The sequence below is a fragment of the Ixodes scapularis genome, unplaced genomic scaffold (genome assembly GCF_016920785.2).
Source record: "Ixodes scapularis isolate PalLabHiFi unplaced genomic scaffold, ASM1692078v2 PGA_scaffold12__126_contigs__length_90152505, whole genome shotgun sequence".
Taxonomy (NCBI): Eukaryota; Metazoa; Arthropoda; class Arachnida; order Ixodida; family Ixodidae; genus Ixodes; species Ixodes scapularis.
The window spans coordinates 88,362,293-88,376,380 of record NW_024609838.1 but is presented as its reverse complement, the minus strand read 5'-3'; the positions used below and the strand labels follow the sequence as shown (position 1 = coordinate 88,376,380).

The 14,088-nt window shown below is 49.6% G+C and overlaps 1 protein-coding gene across 2 annotated transcripts in view; it reads left to right on the top strand.

The window, feature by feature from the left end:
- The window catches only part of LOC8025408 (dedicator of cytokinesis protein 7), a 278,454-nt gene that overhangs the window by 252,507 nt on the left and 11,859 nt on the right, over positions 1 to 14,088 (top strand). For both annotated transcript variants that reach the window (XM_040206825.3, XM_040206824.3), the window contains exons 35-37: positions 918 to 1,052; positions 9,372 to 9,461; positions 12,094 to 12,184. In XM_040206825.3, coding sequence (XP_040062759.1) covers positions 918 to 1,052; positions 9,372 to 9,461; positions 12,094 to 12,184 — 316 coding nt within the window. The remainder of the gene's footprint in view (positions 1 to 917; positions 1,053 to 9,371; positions 9,462 to 12,093; positions 12,185 to 14,088) is intronic.

Below are 14,088 nucleotides of genomic sequence, written 5' to 3'. Positions count from 1 at the left end.
TACTGCAGGCCGCAAGTTTCCTTCGTTCCTCTTACGGAAATTCAGAGGAAAGCCGCTGAGGCTCCCTGAGCCGCTCCTCACGGCTCTCTATTGGGATCCTAAGGAACTTCAATATTGTGCTAGATTTTGGCATGCCTGGGATACCGCCAGTCCATGACTCAGTTTACTCTATGACTCCTTCATGTTTCGTTGAAACAGGGCTGCAAGGTCATTTGGGAAGCACCTAATGAGGGCACGATTCAGGATGCCCTTGTCCTGAATTGTGCTCTCATGAGGTGCCTCCCAAATGACCTTGCGACCCTGTCCCGACGAAACATGAAGGATTCATTGAATAAATTGAGTGTGCTTCAAGGCAGCTTGTGTGGAACTGTCATACAGATGGCGCACCTATCGATTGGTGACGATGCTAGCAGTTTGCCAATGCCTTTGTGCATGCTTGCGTAAGATTATTTTCTTTCATCAATTATCAATCGATCAACTGTACCTTTAACTGTGCCCCCAAATAGCTGGGATTAGGAGGGATGCTGCACGGACACGAGGCGAAAGAAAAAACATAGCTAGTGAGGAGTACAGTTTTATTTTTAATTTTCAAAATGAGTCGAGCAGTTGATGTCGGATGTATTAAGCGCGTCATTCATAAACTGCATGGGTCTCAATGGGGGGCCAGATTCTAAGTTAAAAGGGTGAGAAAAAAAAGTTGCGGATCTATTTTGTCATGGAGGAACATGGTGCGAGACTTTAGAGCATCTCTATCTTAATGTTTGGTTGTTTTGAATCATTATTTTTTTGTTTTACCATTTTTTTCATCAGTACTGGGAGCTGTCGTTTCCCTCCTGATGCAATGAGCTCAAATGAAGTATATGCGAAGAAAGGATCTAACTAAGAAAAGGGTGTTTGACTGGTTGTCCCCATGGCAGGCCGGCAAACGTGTGTTTGGAACCTACTTCCGGGTGGGATTCTACGGACCACGGTTCGGCGACCTGGACGGTGAAGAGTTCATCTACAAGGAGCCGACCCTGACCAAGCTGCCCGAGATCTCCCATCGCCTCGAGGTGACCGACGTTCCCATTTCTTGTCTCCCAATGCCCAACTCAAGGCACACACTTAACCCCTTAAGTGCCTTGGACGAGCTGAGCTCGTCGGCCACTTTCTGGCTCAAAATTCCATGGACGAGCTCAGCTCGTCCAGTGGTTTTTCAGTTGCCCTCAATTCCATGGACAAGCTCGGCTCGTCCGAGTAGTTTTGCGGCGCTGATTGTTGGCAAATATTTTTTCCGCCTCCACTGCTTTTTGTGTAATAAACTTTTCAAATTTTATGTGTAATACTAGAGAAGTAACAATTAAAAAAAAAATCTGGCACTTTTAGTTTGTAAGGAATGTGAGGAGTGTGTGGCGCCGGCGACAACCGGGACCGTGCGGGGACACTCCTTCCCTAGGGGGGATTCCTAGGGACAACACTTGTCCCCGCTCCCGCGAGTCGCGGGAAGGAGCGAGGGACGGCGGGGAGTGAAGGATGGCGCTGGAAGAATAAAGGAGTGTAGCACGTATGTGAAAGTGTCCGCTCAGCCGAGCCAAGCGTGACAAGTGGGGGCTCGTCCGGGATTGCACCATGGACTCCTTCACAGTGCCAGAGGGGCTAGTTCAGCAGCTCCTTCGACAGACCGACGGATCAGCGCTGCAACGTGAGCACGCTGCAGCACAATTGCGGCAAGCCGTAATGGCGGCTCCGATGCTGACCGGCGCCGAGGTGCCCGTGGCGACTGTGGCCACAGTCCATCCCTCCGGTGGCCCTGTGCCCAGGATCGCGGCCCAGCTGCCGAGGTTCTCGGGCTTCAGCGATCTTCAGTCGCCCGAGGAATTTCTGGAGCGGCTCGAGAACTTTTGTTTGGTGACGGGAGTCGCCGCCGACAAACGACTGAGCCAGGTCGTGCCAGCCGCACTGGAGGGCAGTGCGAAATTGTGGTGGCGCTTTGTGGGCGACTTCGCCAGCTGGGATGACTTCACGTCCGCGTTCCGTGCGGAGTTCGCCTCCATCGACGCGAAGCGTCGCCTCAAGGATGAGCTGCGACTCCGTACACAGCACCCGGAAGAGAACTTGAAGGAGTTTATTTACACGATTGCGGCATACTACGACCGAATCGGAGAAGAGGTGCCGGACTCGGAGAAAGTGGACCGGGTCCTCCGGCAAATGCACCCGCAGCTGCAGGACTTGGCAGAGGGGGCGCAGTTCGCGAACCTGGCGGAGCTGGCGAAAGCGGCCGACGGCCTCATGCAGCGCGCTTGGCGACGGCTGCAGTACGTGCCGCCGCCTCCCCAAACCAACCAAGTGGCCAGAGACCTCGCCTTCAGGCCTGCTGCTGGTGCTCCGGGCCTTCCCAGACCGCAACCGGCGATGACGGCAGCTGCAACGTTTGCTTCCCCGGCCGCAGTTACGCAGTCGACGTACCCCTGGCCACTTCACTCGGCAGCGGTCCAGCCATCGACGGCGGCTGCAACGTTCGCTTCCCCGGCCGCAGTTACGCAGTCGACGTACCCCTGGCCACTTCACCCGGCAGCGATCCAGCCATCCTACCACCGGGACCAGCTTTACGGCCCAGCTTTACCGATGCTGCCCCCAGCCACCTTCGCGCTGCCGGCAACCCAGTGGCAGCAGCCTAGCGGAGGACAGGCTCACTGCCAGCGCTGCGGAGGAATCGGCCACGCCGCTCGTCACTGCGCCACCGGTCGGCGGGCTGCGTCAACACCCGCTGCGTCTCTTATCTGTTTCCGATGCCAGCAGCCGGGCCACTTCCAAGCGCAGTGCCCGGGAAACGGGAACTGGTAGATGCTGCCCCGGCGGGCATCTACGACAGCGCGTTGCAGGTGGCGACAACTGCCGGTAGAAAAGAACCCCTCTTGGACGTGCGGATTGGTTCGACGACCTTCCAGGCACTGCTCGACACGGGCTCCAGCGTTAGTCTGCTGGGACTGCCGGCGATGACAGCTGCCCAAGCTACAGGAGCCAGTCACAAGAGGGAAGTCCGCACGCTGCGCCTCGCAACAGGCTGGTCTCAGTCCTCCACATCGCTCAGGTGCAAAATCCAATGGGCGTCCGGTTCTCGGAGGCAGCGCTTCCTGTTTGTGCCCGACCTTTGCCGAGACATTGTCCTGGGGAGAGATTTTTTGACGATCACCGGCATTTCAGTGCACGTGGCACTTGGGGGGTGGACGATTGGCACAGAACCCCAGTGCATTGTTCCGTTTGCTAAGGGTGAAAAGAGGCCAACTGAGGAGCCTCTGGCCGGGGAGGATTCCTACTGCCTCCAGGGCATCTTCACGGAGGAAGAACCTGCCTGCGCCAGCGCCTCTGACCAGACCACCTCCAGAGGTGATCGGCCTCAGAGTCATGCACCGGAGGTGGACACTTGCATGGAGAATGTGCTGGTGGACTTTCGGCCGATGTTTACCACAGCTCCGGGCTGCACCACCCTCGCTCATCATCAGATAGACACGGGAAAGAGTCCGCCCGTGCGCTGCAAGCTGCGCCCTGTCAACGCCAAAAAGCAGAAGATCATTGACGGCTGTGTGCAGGACTTGTTGGAACAAGGACTCATCCGTCGAAGCAACAGCCAGTGGACAAGCGCACCAGTGTTGGTGGCAAAAAAGTCAGGTGGCTTCAGGCTTGCCATCGATTATCGGCCACTCAACGCATGTACCAGGGTACCAGTCTACCCCATGCCCAGGACGGACTGGCTGCTGGCACAATTGGGTCAGGCAGAGTGGTTTTCGAGTTTCGACCTGTCTCAGGGTTTTTTTCAAATTCCTGTGTGCAAAGAGGACATTCCCAAGACCGCCTTCATCTGCCACCTGGGAACCTTCGAGTTCACACGGATGCCATTTGGAGTGGCAGGGGGCCCAGCCACCTTCCAAACCTTGATGGACAAGGTTCTGGACGGCATAAATCACCAATTCACCATGGCATTTATGGACGACGTCCTCGTGTATTCGGATACTCTGGAGAGCCACGTCACGCATGTGCGGGAGGTGTTGCAGCGCATCAGGTCAGCGGGACTTACCATCAATCCAGACAAGGTCCAAGTCTGCCGTCGGTCTCTGAAGTTCCTGGGCCACGTGATCTCCCCAGGGGAATGCAGACCCGACGATGAGAAGGTGCTTGCGGTGTTGGACTACCCTCGGCCCAGCACAGTCAAGCAACTGCAAGCCTTCCTGGGGTTATCCGGCTACTACCGGAGCTTTATTCCTCAATTTTCCATTGTTGCCCGACCACTCACAGACCTCTTGAGGAAGGACCATAAATGGCATTGGACTCATCGTCAGGAGCAAGCATTTGCCGCACTCAAGGAGTCCCTGGCCCACGACGTGGTTGTGAGTCTTCCCGACCTGAATCAGCCCTTCGTCGTCGAGACTGATGCCAGTGGTGTTGGCATTGCGGCAGTGCTGCTGCAGAGGGGCCCAGACCAGCTACAGCCAGTGTCGTTCATCAGTAGAGTGCTGACTGAGTCGGAGCGGAACTACACTGTTCAGGAGTGGGAGTGTCTCGCGGTGGTTTGGGCTGTGGACAAATTCCGACCCTACCTGGAGTTCACAGAGTTCGAGATCCACTGCGATCACTCCTCACTGGCCTGGATGTTTAGTACAGACCAAGCCTCACCAAGAGTCAAGCGATGGGTTCTTCGGCTTCAGGGCTTCAACTGCAAGATCAAGCACCGGAGGGGGCTTGCAAATGTCCCAGCCGACGCCCTCAGCAGAGCTCCGCTTCAGTGTATGGACACCCCTGGACACAGCCTGCCAGAGACGCTTTTCCCCATTGCTGCCCCGGAGACTGAGTGCCAAATCAGTTTTGAACCAGTTGCGACAGTGTCCATGATGGACGATGCCACAGTCCTGAGTGACCCGGGAAGCCTGGTCCACGAGCAGCATCAAGACGCCCTTTTGTTCAAGCTCAGAATGGTGATGCAGGGAACGAAGCTCCCAGACGACAGTACAGATCAACGCCTACTGGACGACCTGGCTGAGACGACAGAGCTGGAGGCCAATGGGTTGCTCGTTCAGCACAGAGGTAACAAGAAGGTACCCTGGCTCCCGGACCAACTTCGCCAGTTAGTGCTCAAGATGGCACACGACCACCCCACTGGAGCTCACGCAGGGTTTTTCAAAACCCTCAAACGTGTTTCTGAACGCTTCGTGTGGCTGGGCATGCGAGCCGATGTATCCAAGTACGTCCGGTGCTGCCAGGTATGCCAGCGGACAAAGGCCCGCCGCCAGAGGCCCGAAGGGCTTATGAGCAGTCAGTGGGCCACTTCGCCCATGGAGGAGCTCAGTGTAGACATCGTGGGACCTCTGCCATCAACGCCTCGACGCCACAAGTACCTGCTCGTGGTAATTGACAAGTTTACCAAGTTTATCGAACTTTTCCCGCTGCGCGCGGCAACAAGCAGCAACATTGTGGAGTGTATGGTGCAGGTGTTCTGCCGTCATGGCACACCTGCGACAATATCCAGTGACAATGGAAAGCCCTTCGTGAGCACCGTATGGCAAGGTCTCCTTAAGCACTGGGGCATCAAGGACCGCCATACAGTGCCTTATCGACCGGCAGGACAGATGGTGGAGCGCCACAACGGCACAGTGAAGGAGTGCCTCCGAGCCTACTGCTCCGACCACAAAGACTGGGACCGTCACATCCCCGAAATCGCCTTTGCCATGCGCACGGCTGAGAGCGTAGTGACGGGATACACGCCGGCGTTCCTGTGCTACGGTCGGGAACTGCGCACCCCGTGGGAGCAGCCAGGAAGCAAAGACGACACTGAACCGCCTGCAACGGCTTGCCATGCCTTTGCTGCTGAGGTCACCAGGTGCCTTCAGGATGCTCTCAGCTTTGCAAGAGAGCACCAGGAGGCAGCAAGGCAAACCCAAAAGGCCAACTACGACCGGCACAGGAAGCCTACAACAATAAAACAGGGTGACCTCGTCCTACTGGATAGCCACACCCTGAGTAATGCGGCCAAGGGCATCACGGCCAAGCTTGCACCGCGGCGCTCTGGGCCCTTCCGGGTGGCACAGTGCTTGGGCGAGAATGACTTCCTACTGAGGGACCCAACTACCGGACGTCGCCGCGGAGTGGCTCACGCAGACCAGTTGACAGCCTACCACGAAGATGGACCAGATGCCACTCCTGCAATTTCACGAATGAAGGGGGGGAGACCTGTAAGGAATGTGAGGAGTGTGTGGCGCCGGCGACAACCGGGACCGTGCGGGGACACTCCTTCCCTAGGGGGGATTCCTAGGGACAACACTTGTCCCCGCTCCCGCGAGTCGCGGGAAGGAGCGAGGGACGGCGGGGAGTGAAGGATGGCGCTGGAAGAATAAAGGAGTGTAGCACGTATGTGAAAGTGTCCGCTCAGCCGAGCCAAGCGTGACAAGTTTACTTTTGGAAAAAAAATTTGGCACTTAAGGGGTTAAGCAACTTCTTACCAACTTTTGAGATCTCTTAAAAAGGCACCACCTATCTCTCTCTTGGCTCGAGAAACTTTTCAAAATCTTCAACCATTTCTCATAGATAGTACATGCTTTGTCTCTTGCAAATATTCCTTCGAGTGAAATGCAGTTCCATAGTCAGCTCATACAGATATGGCGCCAGTACGCCAGTGTGTCGTCGTAAGTGGCAAGAGCTTAGTCCTAAGCAGATGCAGGGGGGGGAATGGGCCGTCCAGTGGTTCTTCAGGGTCAGCCTTCCGAGGGAGTTTTGCGCAACAACTTGCTGCGCAGGTGCACACAGGTGGTGCATTTATACCTTGGAAGAGCATTCTTAGCTCACTTTAGCCCGAAGAAAAAAAAATAATAACATTTGTTTTCCTAGAAACAAACGTCCAGCTAAGCTTCTTTCCTTTTTGTGCGAAATCATTGGATCGCATTGTGGCATTTATTACGACCTAAAAATGAGTGGAAGCAAAAAGGATAAGAATTGGCTTACCTATTATCGCCTTCATATTGCCAGAATAAATGCCCCATTGGCCAGCCGTTGTCCTTTGGTGGTTGAGCTAGCCTTAGCCCAGAGAGAAAAACGTTTTCTTTGCCGTTTAATCGCAGAATGTGTTTTATGAGTCGTAGTATTTTATGACAAGCGTTGTTAAGGAGCTACAGGAACAAGCGTCGTTAAAGAGCGTTACACGACGTTAAGGTTATGCATAGAGCTTACGAAGGCCCGTGTAAAATCGAAATAAAAGGATCCAGTGCCAGAACGTGGGTCAGTGCAGTGGCAGTCAAATAATATGGCCACTGAGCTGTGTAGCACTCGTGAAGGGTAATTATTTTATCTGCACATAAACGTGCAGGTTAGAGTGGCTCGTTTTAAGGAAAAATAATAACAAAAAGAGTTAATAAAATAAACAAATAAAAATCATAAATAAATGAATAAATTAAAAAAAATATATGAAAGTAATTTAAAAATTGGCACAATCAACACACGGAGTTGTGCTTTGTACAGGACACATTCTACGCTCCCCGGTCTTGGTCAGCATGATCAAGCTTGTATAATATTTTACTCGGCTGAGCTCATCATATCTTTAATAGTAAAATGCGTAGTTAGGAAACAAATTTCTGCCATCCATTCCAAGAGCCAGCGTGCCATTGGGTGCACATTGTATGTTACATGTCCGAGTTGCGGGGCAGCTGCAAAAAGTCAAGATAGGAAGAAGGTGAAGAGGGTGTTGGTTTCTTGGGACAGAGTTTGACAGGGGCTGTGACAATCGAGGAGCTCACAAAACATCCCGAATGCCGGGCATCGTCCCCTTCTGTTGAAATGATACGCGGCGGTGGTTGACACTGGTGGGAAGAACTTGAACCTCTTTAATGCGTTTCAGCCCTCGCCACAAAGGGGCACTGACACATCAAAATCATATTTTTTTTTATTATCCGAAACGATTGAAAACGATACCGGGACATTACCCTCAAAATTTTAGATTTGGGAATTCAGTATTCGTGAAGTAAAAAAACAATTTCCAAATGCCGAATTCGAAGTTCCCGCGCGATCGGCGCCGGTGCCTTGACGTCAAAAATCGCGGAGACCTGAGAGTCGACTTCCTTTCACCACTCCCTGCTGTTGCCATGGCGACCCAAAGCGAGGAGGAAAGGAGCGAGCGCCCGGCGTTGCGGCGGACCGGTTTTGAGCGGTGTCGCCTGTTTTCCGTTGGAGGATACAAATCCAGGAGACGGCACCACAACGAACTCCCGATTTTTGGTATTTCAAAAAGAAGGGCCGTAGTGCGTTCGCAATTGCGTTAAAAAACATGTTTTAGGATTGCCGTAATTAAATGTTATAGAGATGTCGCCTACAAAGCTTCTAAATTTCCTGATTTTTGACGTCACCGATCAAAAGAAGCGAGGAGGCGAGACGCGGGAAAATCAAACGCCAAAAATAAAAAGGCGCGCGCGCGCGCGGGAAAATTTTTTTTCGCGATGCGTTTTTTTTTGCGTGTCTATGACTGCAACTTGCATCGTTTTAGACAATAAAAATAAATACGACCTTTGGGGTGTCAGTGCCCCTGCCACAAGACAGCGCTGAAGAAGCTGTCTCTCCGCTCCGTGTCTTTTGTTTGTTCCTCATTCTTTAGAGAATTTCTCAACTGTCGACATAAAATCTTTCGATTACTGCGCAACAAATTTAATGAAAATGCGTAAATTTGCACTTTTGGTCTACGTATTAGATATGTCTAATCCTAATGTAACACCTGAGACTGCGGTCTCAGGTGCTGATTAATGAATTATTGATTAATTACGATTAATTATCACCAACTTGCCTACACACTCCCTGTTACTTTGTAGATTTTTTTTTTATATAGGTAGTTTGCTCTTTATCAGGCATTTCATTGCCCCCCACAACAGATTGCCGTGCCTTATAATAAGTATGTTATAATGATGATGAGGATAACGCTCAATAATTATCGTAATAAGCTTTCTGTTAAAGGTGGACGTACAACCTCAGTCTTCTGCAGAGAGGATAATCCTCCTGTCATCCTCCTTTCCTAAGCTACAAGGTGGAGAGGAGAAAGGTGGAAAGTGCAAAGTGTAGGTCAAGTGAATGGGGAGAAGCGCAGCACTGCACCTGGGGGGCCTCTCAGTGGTGTTTCCAGGTTCAGATTTCATTAGGATGTCACAGGTGCTTTGGACACATACGTGACGTCATTGCTCCGTGTGAGGCCTAAAAACGCAGACTTGCCGGTTAAATGCTGCAGCAGTGAAGCTACCACAATGGCCGCTGATGTGGCATCGCTGTAAGCCACGTATATGAAGTGCCAATTTGTTTTTAGCTGGTCAGCTTTTCAAAATGTCAAAGTGCTTGGAATTGGAGCGAGGCAGGTGTCCTTGCTTGCGCAGAGCTTTTACTCGGAGCGATTTGGCTCGGACTACGTGGAAGTGATCAAGGACTCGAACATGGTGGACGTGTCCCGGCTTCATCCTGAAAAGGTTGGTCCTTCTTTGGCTGCTTAGCACCAACTCTGCAGGTCTGTTTTCTTTTGTTTAATTTCGTATCATTTATTTAACTCGGGAGGGTTGGAAGAAGAGCAGATAGGCCGAAAGCCCTTGCCAGAAGCCCTGCAAGCACCCGGACTAGGACAGAGTTAAAAGGCCGGGCTATGTTTCTGCGGTGCTTTGCTGCAGACTATCTCGAGATGCGATATCATTGCTTGTTTCCTGTGAAAGCTATATTCCGGCGTGCTCCTGCTCAGCTATCTCTTATTGAATCCGCGTGTAACTACATTTACTCGGATAAAAGCAAGCAGGTCGAATAGGTGAATATTTGAATTCTCAGAAACAGTCCTTGGTAATTAATGGAATCTGGTCCCCGTATGTAAAAGTTACTTTTGGTGTCCAGCATGGATCGGTGCTAGGACCACTCCTGTTTTTAATTTATGTTAATGATACGGTTGAAAATGCTTTTTCTAGCATAACATTGTATGCTGACGACTGTGTTTTATACAGTGACGTCTCTTGTGACACTGATATGTTTGCTCTGCAAAGCGACTGAGATAAGATTGAGGCTTGGTGTTTTCAAGGGAGCATGTTTTTCAATCTATCAAAATCTGTTAACTCTTTCTCCCTCATCATACACTATTCTTGGGTCGCCAGTTGAACTTTTAACAGAGGCTAACTATTTAGGAGTTCTTTTTTTCATCAAATTTAACTTGGAACAAACATGTTGACTATATCACTGCAAAGGTCACTAGGTTTCATTAGACGTAAGTATAGGTTGGTCTTGTCGTCGCTAAAAGAAACCTTGCATTTCTCACATGTACTTTCCATTCTTGATTACGCATGTACAATCTGGGACCGGTATAGTTTAATTTGAAAAATCATATTAAAAAAAATTCGGAATTGCACTGCTAGGTCTGTTACGGGAAATTATGATTTCAGAGTAAAAGTGTAACTGAACTTAAGTCGTCTCTGGGCTGGAGGCCTCTGTGTCAGAGGCGTCAATCCCTCCGTTTGAAACTTTTATTTAACATTCTTCGACAATACTTGTAGCTGTAAATCAAGATATCTCCTGCAGCCTGCTTACGTGTCACTCAGAATAGATAACTCAAAGAAGATTTGTCCATATAAATGTAGAACTGAGGCTTCTAAATATTCTTTTTTCACGGTCTATTGATGTCTGGAATAAATTACCCAGTGGCATAGTAGAAATTACAATGCCGGAGCTGTTCTTTGACAAATTCCAGTTCTTTGTTTATATTGTCACGAATGACGACTGACACTAGAATATTATATTCTAGTGTCACTGAGTCTTGAATTGTTGTGTTTTACAGCGAAGCTGTTAAGCGCTAGTTCCCCCACTATTGTGTTCATGGACAAATGTCGACAGAAAACTCCCCATTGGTCGTTGCAAGTCGTCCTTGAGGTCATCCTTGAGGTTAACCTAGACGTCGTCCAAGAAGTCGTCCTTGAGGTCGTTTGAGAGGTAGTCCTAGGCATCGTCCTAGAAGTAGTCTTTGAGGTCGTCCCAGACGTCGTCCTAGAAGCCGTCCTTGAGGCCATTTGAGAGGTAGTCTGAGGCGTCGTCCTCAAGGTTGTCCTAGAAGTCGCCCTTGAGGTCGTCCTCTAGGCGTCGTCTTAGAAGTAGTCCTTAAGGTCGCCCTAGATGTCGTCCTAGTCGTCGTCCTCGAGGTCATTCTAAAAGTCGTCCTGAAGGTGGGTTAAGAGGTAGTCCTAGGCATCGTCTTCGAGGTTGTCCTAGAAGTCGTCCTTGAGGTCGTCTTAGAAGTCCTTGAGGTCGTCCTAGACGTCATCCTCGAGGTCATCCTAGACGTCCTCTAAGCGTCGTCCTAGATGTCGTATAGATAACAGCTTAGGTGGTCCTGCATCTCCACGTGAAGTAGAAGGGCTCTACATTTTTATCTGTATAACGATGTTTCATATTCGCAACTTTCAGCGACGATGGTACCGCGGTGTGAGAATGACGTTCCCTAGCTCCTGGATGATTGGCTTTATAATAAAGGTGCTTGCCTACACCTTCCTGACTTGAAAAAATAAAGCAAGATTCTAACACTGCTCGCATATAGCAAAACAAGAATTACTTATGCGTCGCAGACCCCGCCTCGTACTGCTGTTCTACGACGACCATCCAGATGACAGCCATTTTGACAGGCGCCAGTGCGCCCCCCGTAGGTCATGAAAGTTGCGAATTTGTTTTGTCATAATTTTTTGATCATGTGTACTGTTCTTTGTGTGCGTCCCCCTACTGTAATGCCTTTTTAGGTGGTGTAGGTATCCAGATAAATAATTAAATAAGCATCCAGTGAGCTCGTCGTCCCGCTCATTCGTACAATACGGAGAGGACGGGATGTGTGCCGTGCACCTGCAGGCATTTCAGATGCAACGGAATTTTTCAGGGGCCCTGTGACTGAAAGAAATGCTAGCACATTTAAAATACAACAAAATAACTTGGACAAATAAAATGGTGCGGTGGCATTTCTTTCCGCAGTACTGCGCAATCACTGGGGTCAGGGAAGGTGGCTTTTAGTTGGAACTTGGAGCTTGGGTAGTCACGAGTGCTTGACGTTTGGAGTGCAAAGCATAACTCGGTCGTTGTCTTTCAAAGGCTTACATCCAGATCACTTACGTGGAGCCGTACTTTGACATGTACGAGCTACGGGAGAGGCACACATACTTCGACAAGAACTACAACATCAGTGAGTACCTTTTACGAGGCTTGATCGTGCCCCCTTGCACCTTCACAAACTAAGTGCCTTGATTTGGTTCTTTTGTGTGCATTCAAAAACATTTTCCCATAAAGCACCTCTTGAGGAGGCAATCACTGCAATCCGCAGAAGCATTTTGATGAATTACCGTATTTACTCGCAGAATGAACGCACTTTTTTTTCCGAAAAATCAATGGAAAGTTAGGGGGGGCGTTCATTACGCGAAGTAAAATTTTTGCGTCCATATTTACTCGCATAATGAACGGACCTTTCATCCTGAAAGATCGAAGTAACTTCTTATCTCTTTGCGCGCGGCGCCCGACCCCGTAACCAAACTAAGCTGTGCAAAAAAAAAAAAAAAACACTCTTTGTTTTCTTTTTCTCTTAGTCCTTGTTTTTTTCGTTTTTTTTTTGCCGCCTTTGCAAGCTGTTTTGTTTGCTTAGGCGTTGCTTAGGGGAGGGCTCTCCGCTTATCTTTCTTATCTCCTCGCGCGCGGCGCGCGACACCCAGAACCGAACTGCGCAGTGCAAAAGAAAAAAAAAAAAGCCCCTCTTTTGCTTTTAATTGTTTTTAGTTCCGTGTTTTTTTTCTTTCTTTCTTTCTTTCTTTCTTTTTGCAGCTTTTGGCAAGCTGTTTCGTTTGCTTAGAGGGCTTCTCCGCTCCTCTTTCTTACCTCCTTGCGCGCGGCGCGCGACCCCCCGTAACTAAACTGGACTGTGCAAAAAAAAAGAAAAAAAAAACCTTTTTTGTTTTCTTTTAGTTGTGTTTTTTTTTTTCTTTTTGCCGCCTTTCGCAAGCTGTTTCGTTCGCTTAAAGCGCTTCTCCGCTTCTTTTCTTACCTCCTTGCGCACGGCGGCGCGCGAATCCAAAGTCCATGCAGACTGCGCTGTGCAAAAAAAAAAAGCTCCATATTTTTTTTTCTTGCTTTCGTTGGATCTTTGCGAATTTTGTTTTTACGCCTTTGGCAATGCGTTTTGTTCGCCCACGCTGCCCATGCATTCGCGACCTCGCTGCACCAGGATAGAAAAGTGCGTTCATTTCGCGCACGTGGGGGGAGGGGGTCAAAATTTTGACCTCGGAGTTGGGGGTGCGTTTATTACGCGAGTGAAAAAAAAAAGTCAAAATTTTGAGAGTCGACTTGGGGGATGCGTTCATTACGCGAGTGCGTTCATTGTGCGAGTAAATACAGTATGAGGGCGAAATTGCGTTTGGACGTAATTCTGCGGTGTGACATTGGGCACACATGAGCATGTCAAACGTCACGCCTAGCGTTGCATTACAGACATCATTTTTAGGGCCTATTTTCATTCTCATTTGCCAGCCTAGCTTCGTAGATATTGTTGATTGGCACTCTGAATGCTCTACGGTTCTCAAGCCACCACCGCCAGACTTCAAAAGAATAAAAATATATATTTGTGCATTCACAGCACCATGCAGTTGGTTTCTCCATTCAGTACCTTTGAGTGATTAAATAGGTTCCATACATTCAATTTTATTTATTTAGCTTTATTATTTTGCTGCAACCATTCCTAGACTCTCCAAGAGTGTCACCTGGTCAGTAGTGAAGTTCTACGGCATCACTCGGATGGACTTCTTCTTGAAAGGCAGTAACAAGACAGAAAAGACAAAGCCAATAGATCGTAAGGGAAGAAAAAGAAAGTGTAATGTGGGCACCTGCGGGTTTGACAAAATGAAGGTTGGCCTCATTTTGATGGAAATAAGATTTTCCTGTCAAAATCAAATGAACCTGTTGTGATTTGTTTCCCGTCTGACCTTGGGCAGCGTGGAGGAGTTCGGTTCTTCCTTTGCAGTAATCTCTTGAAACAGTTGGAGACGAATGTAGGAATAAGTAATATTGCGGTAATAGTAACTTATTTTGGGTTGCTACCGCCCA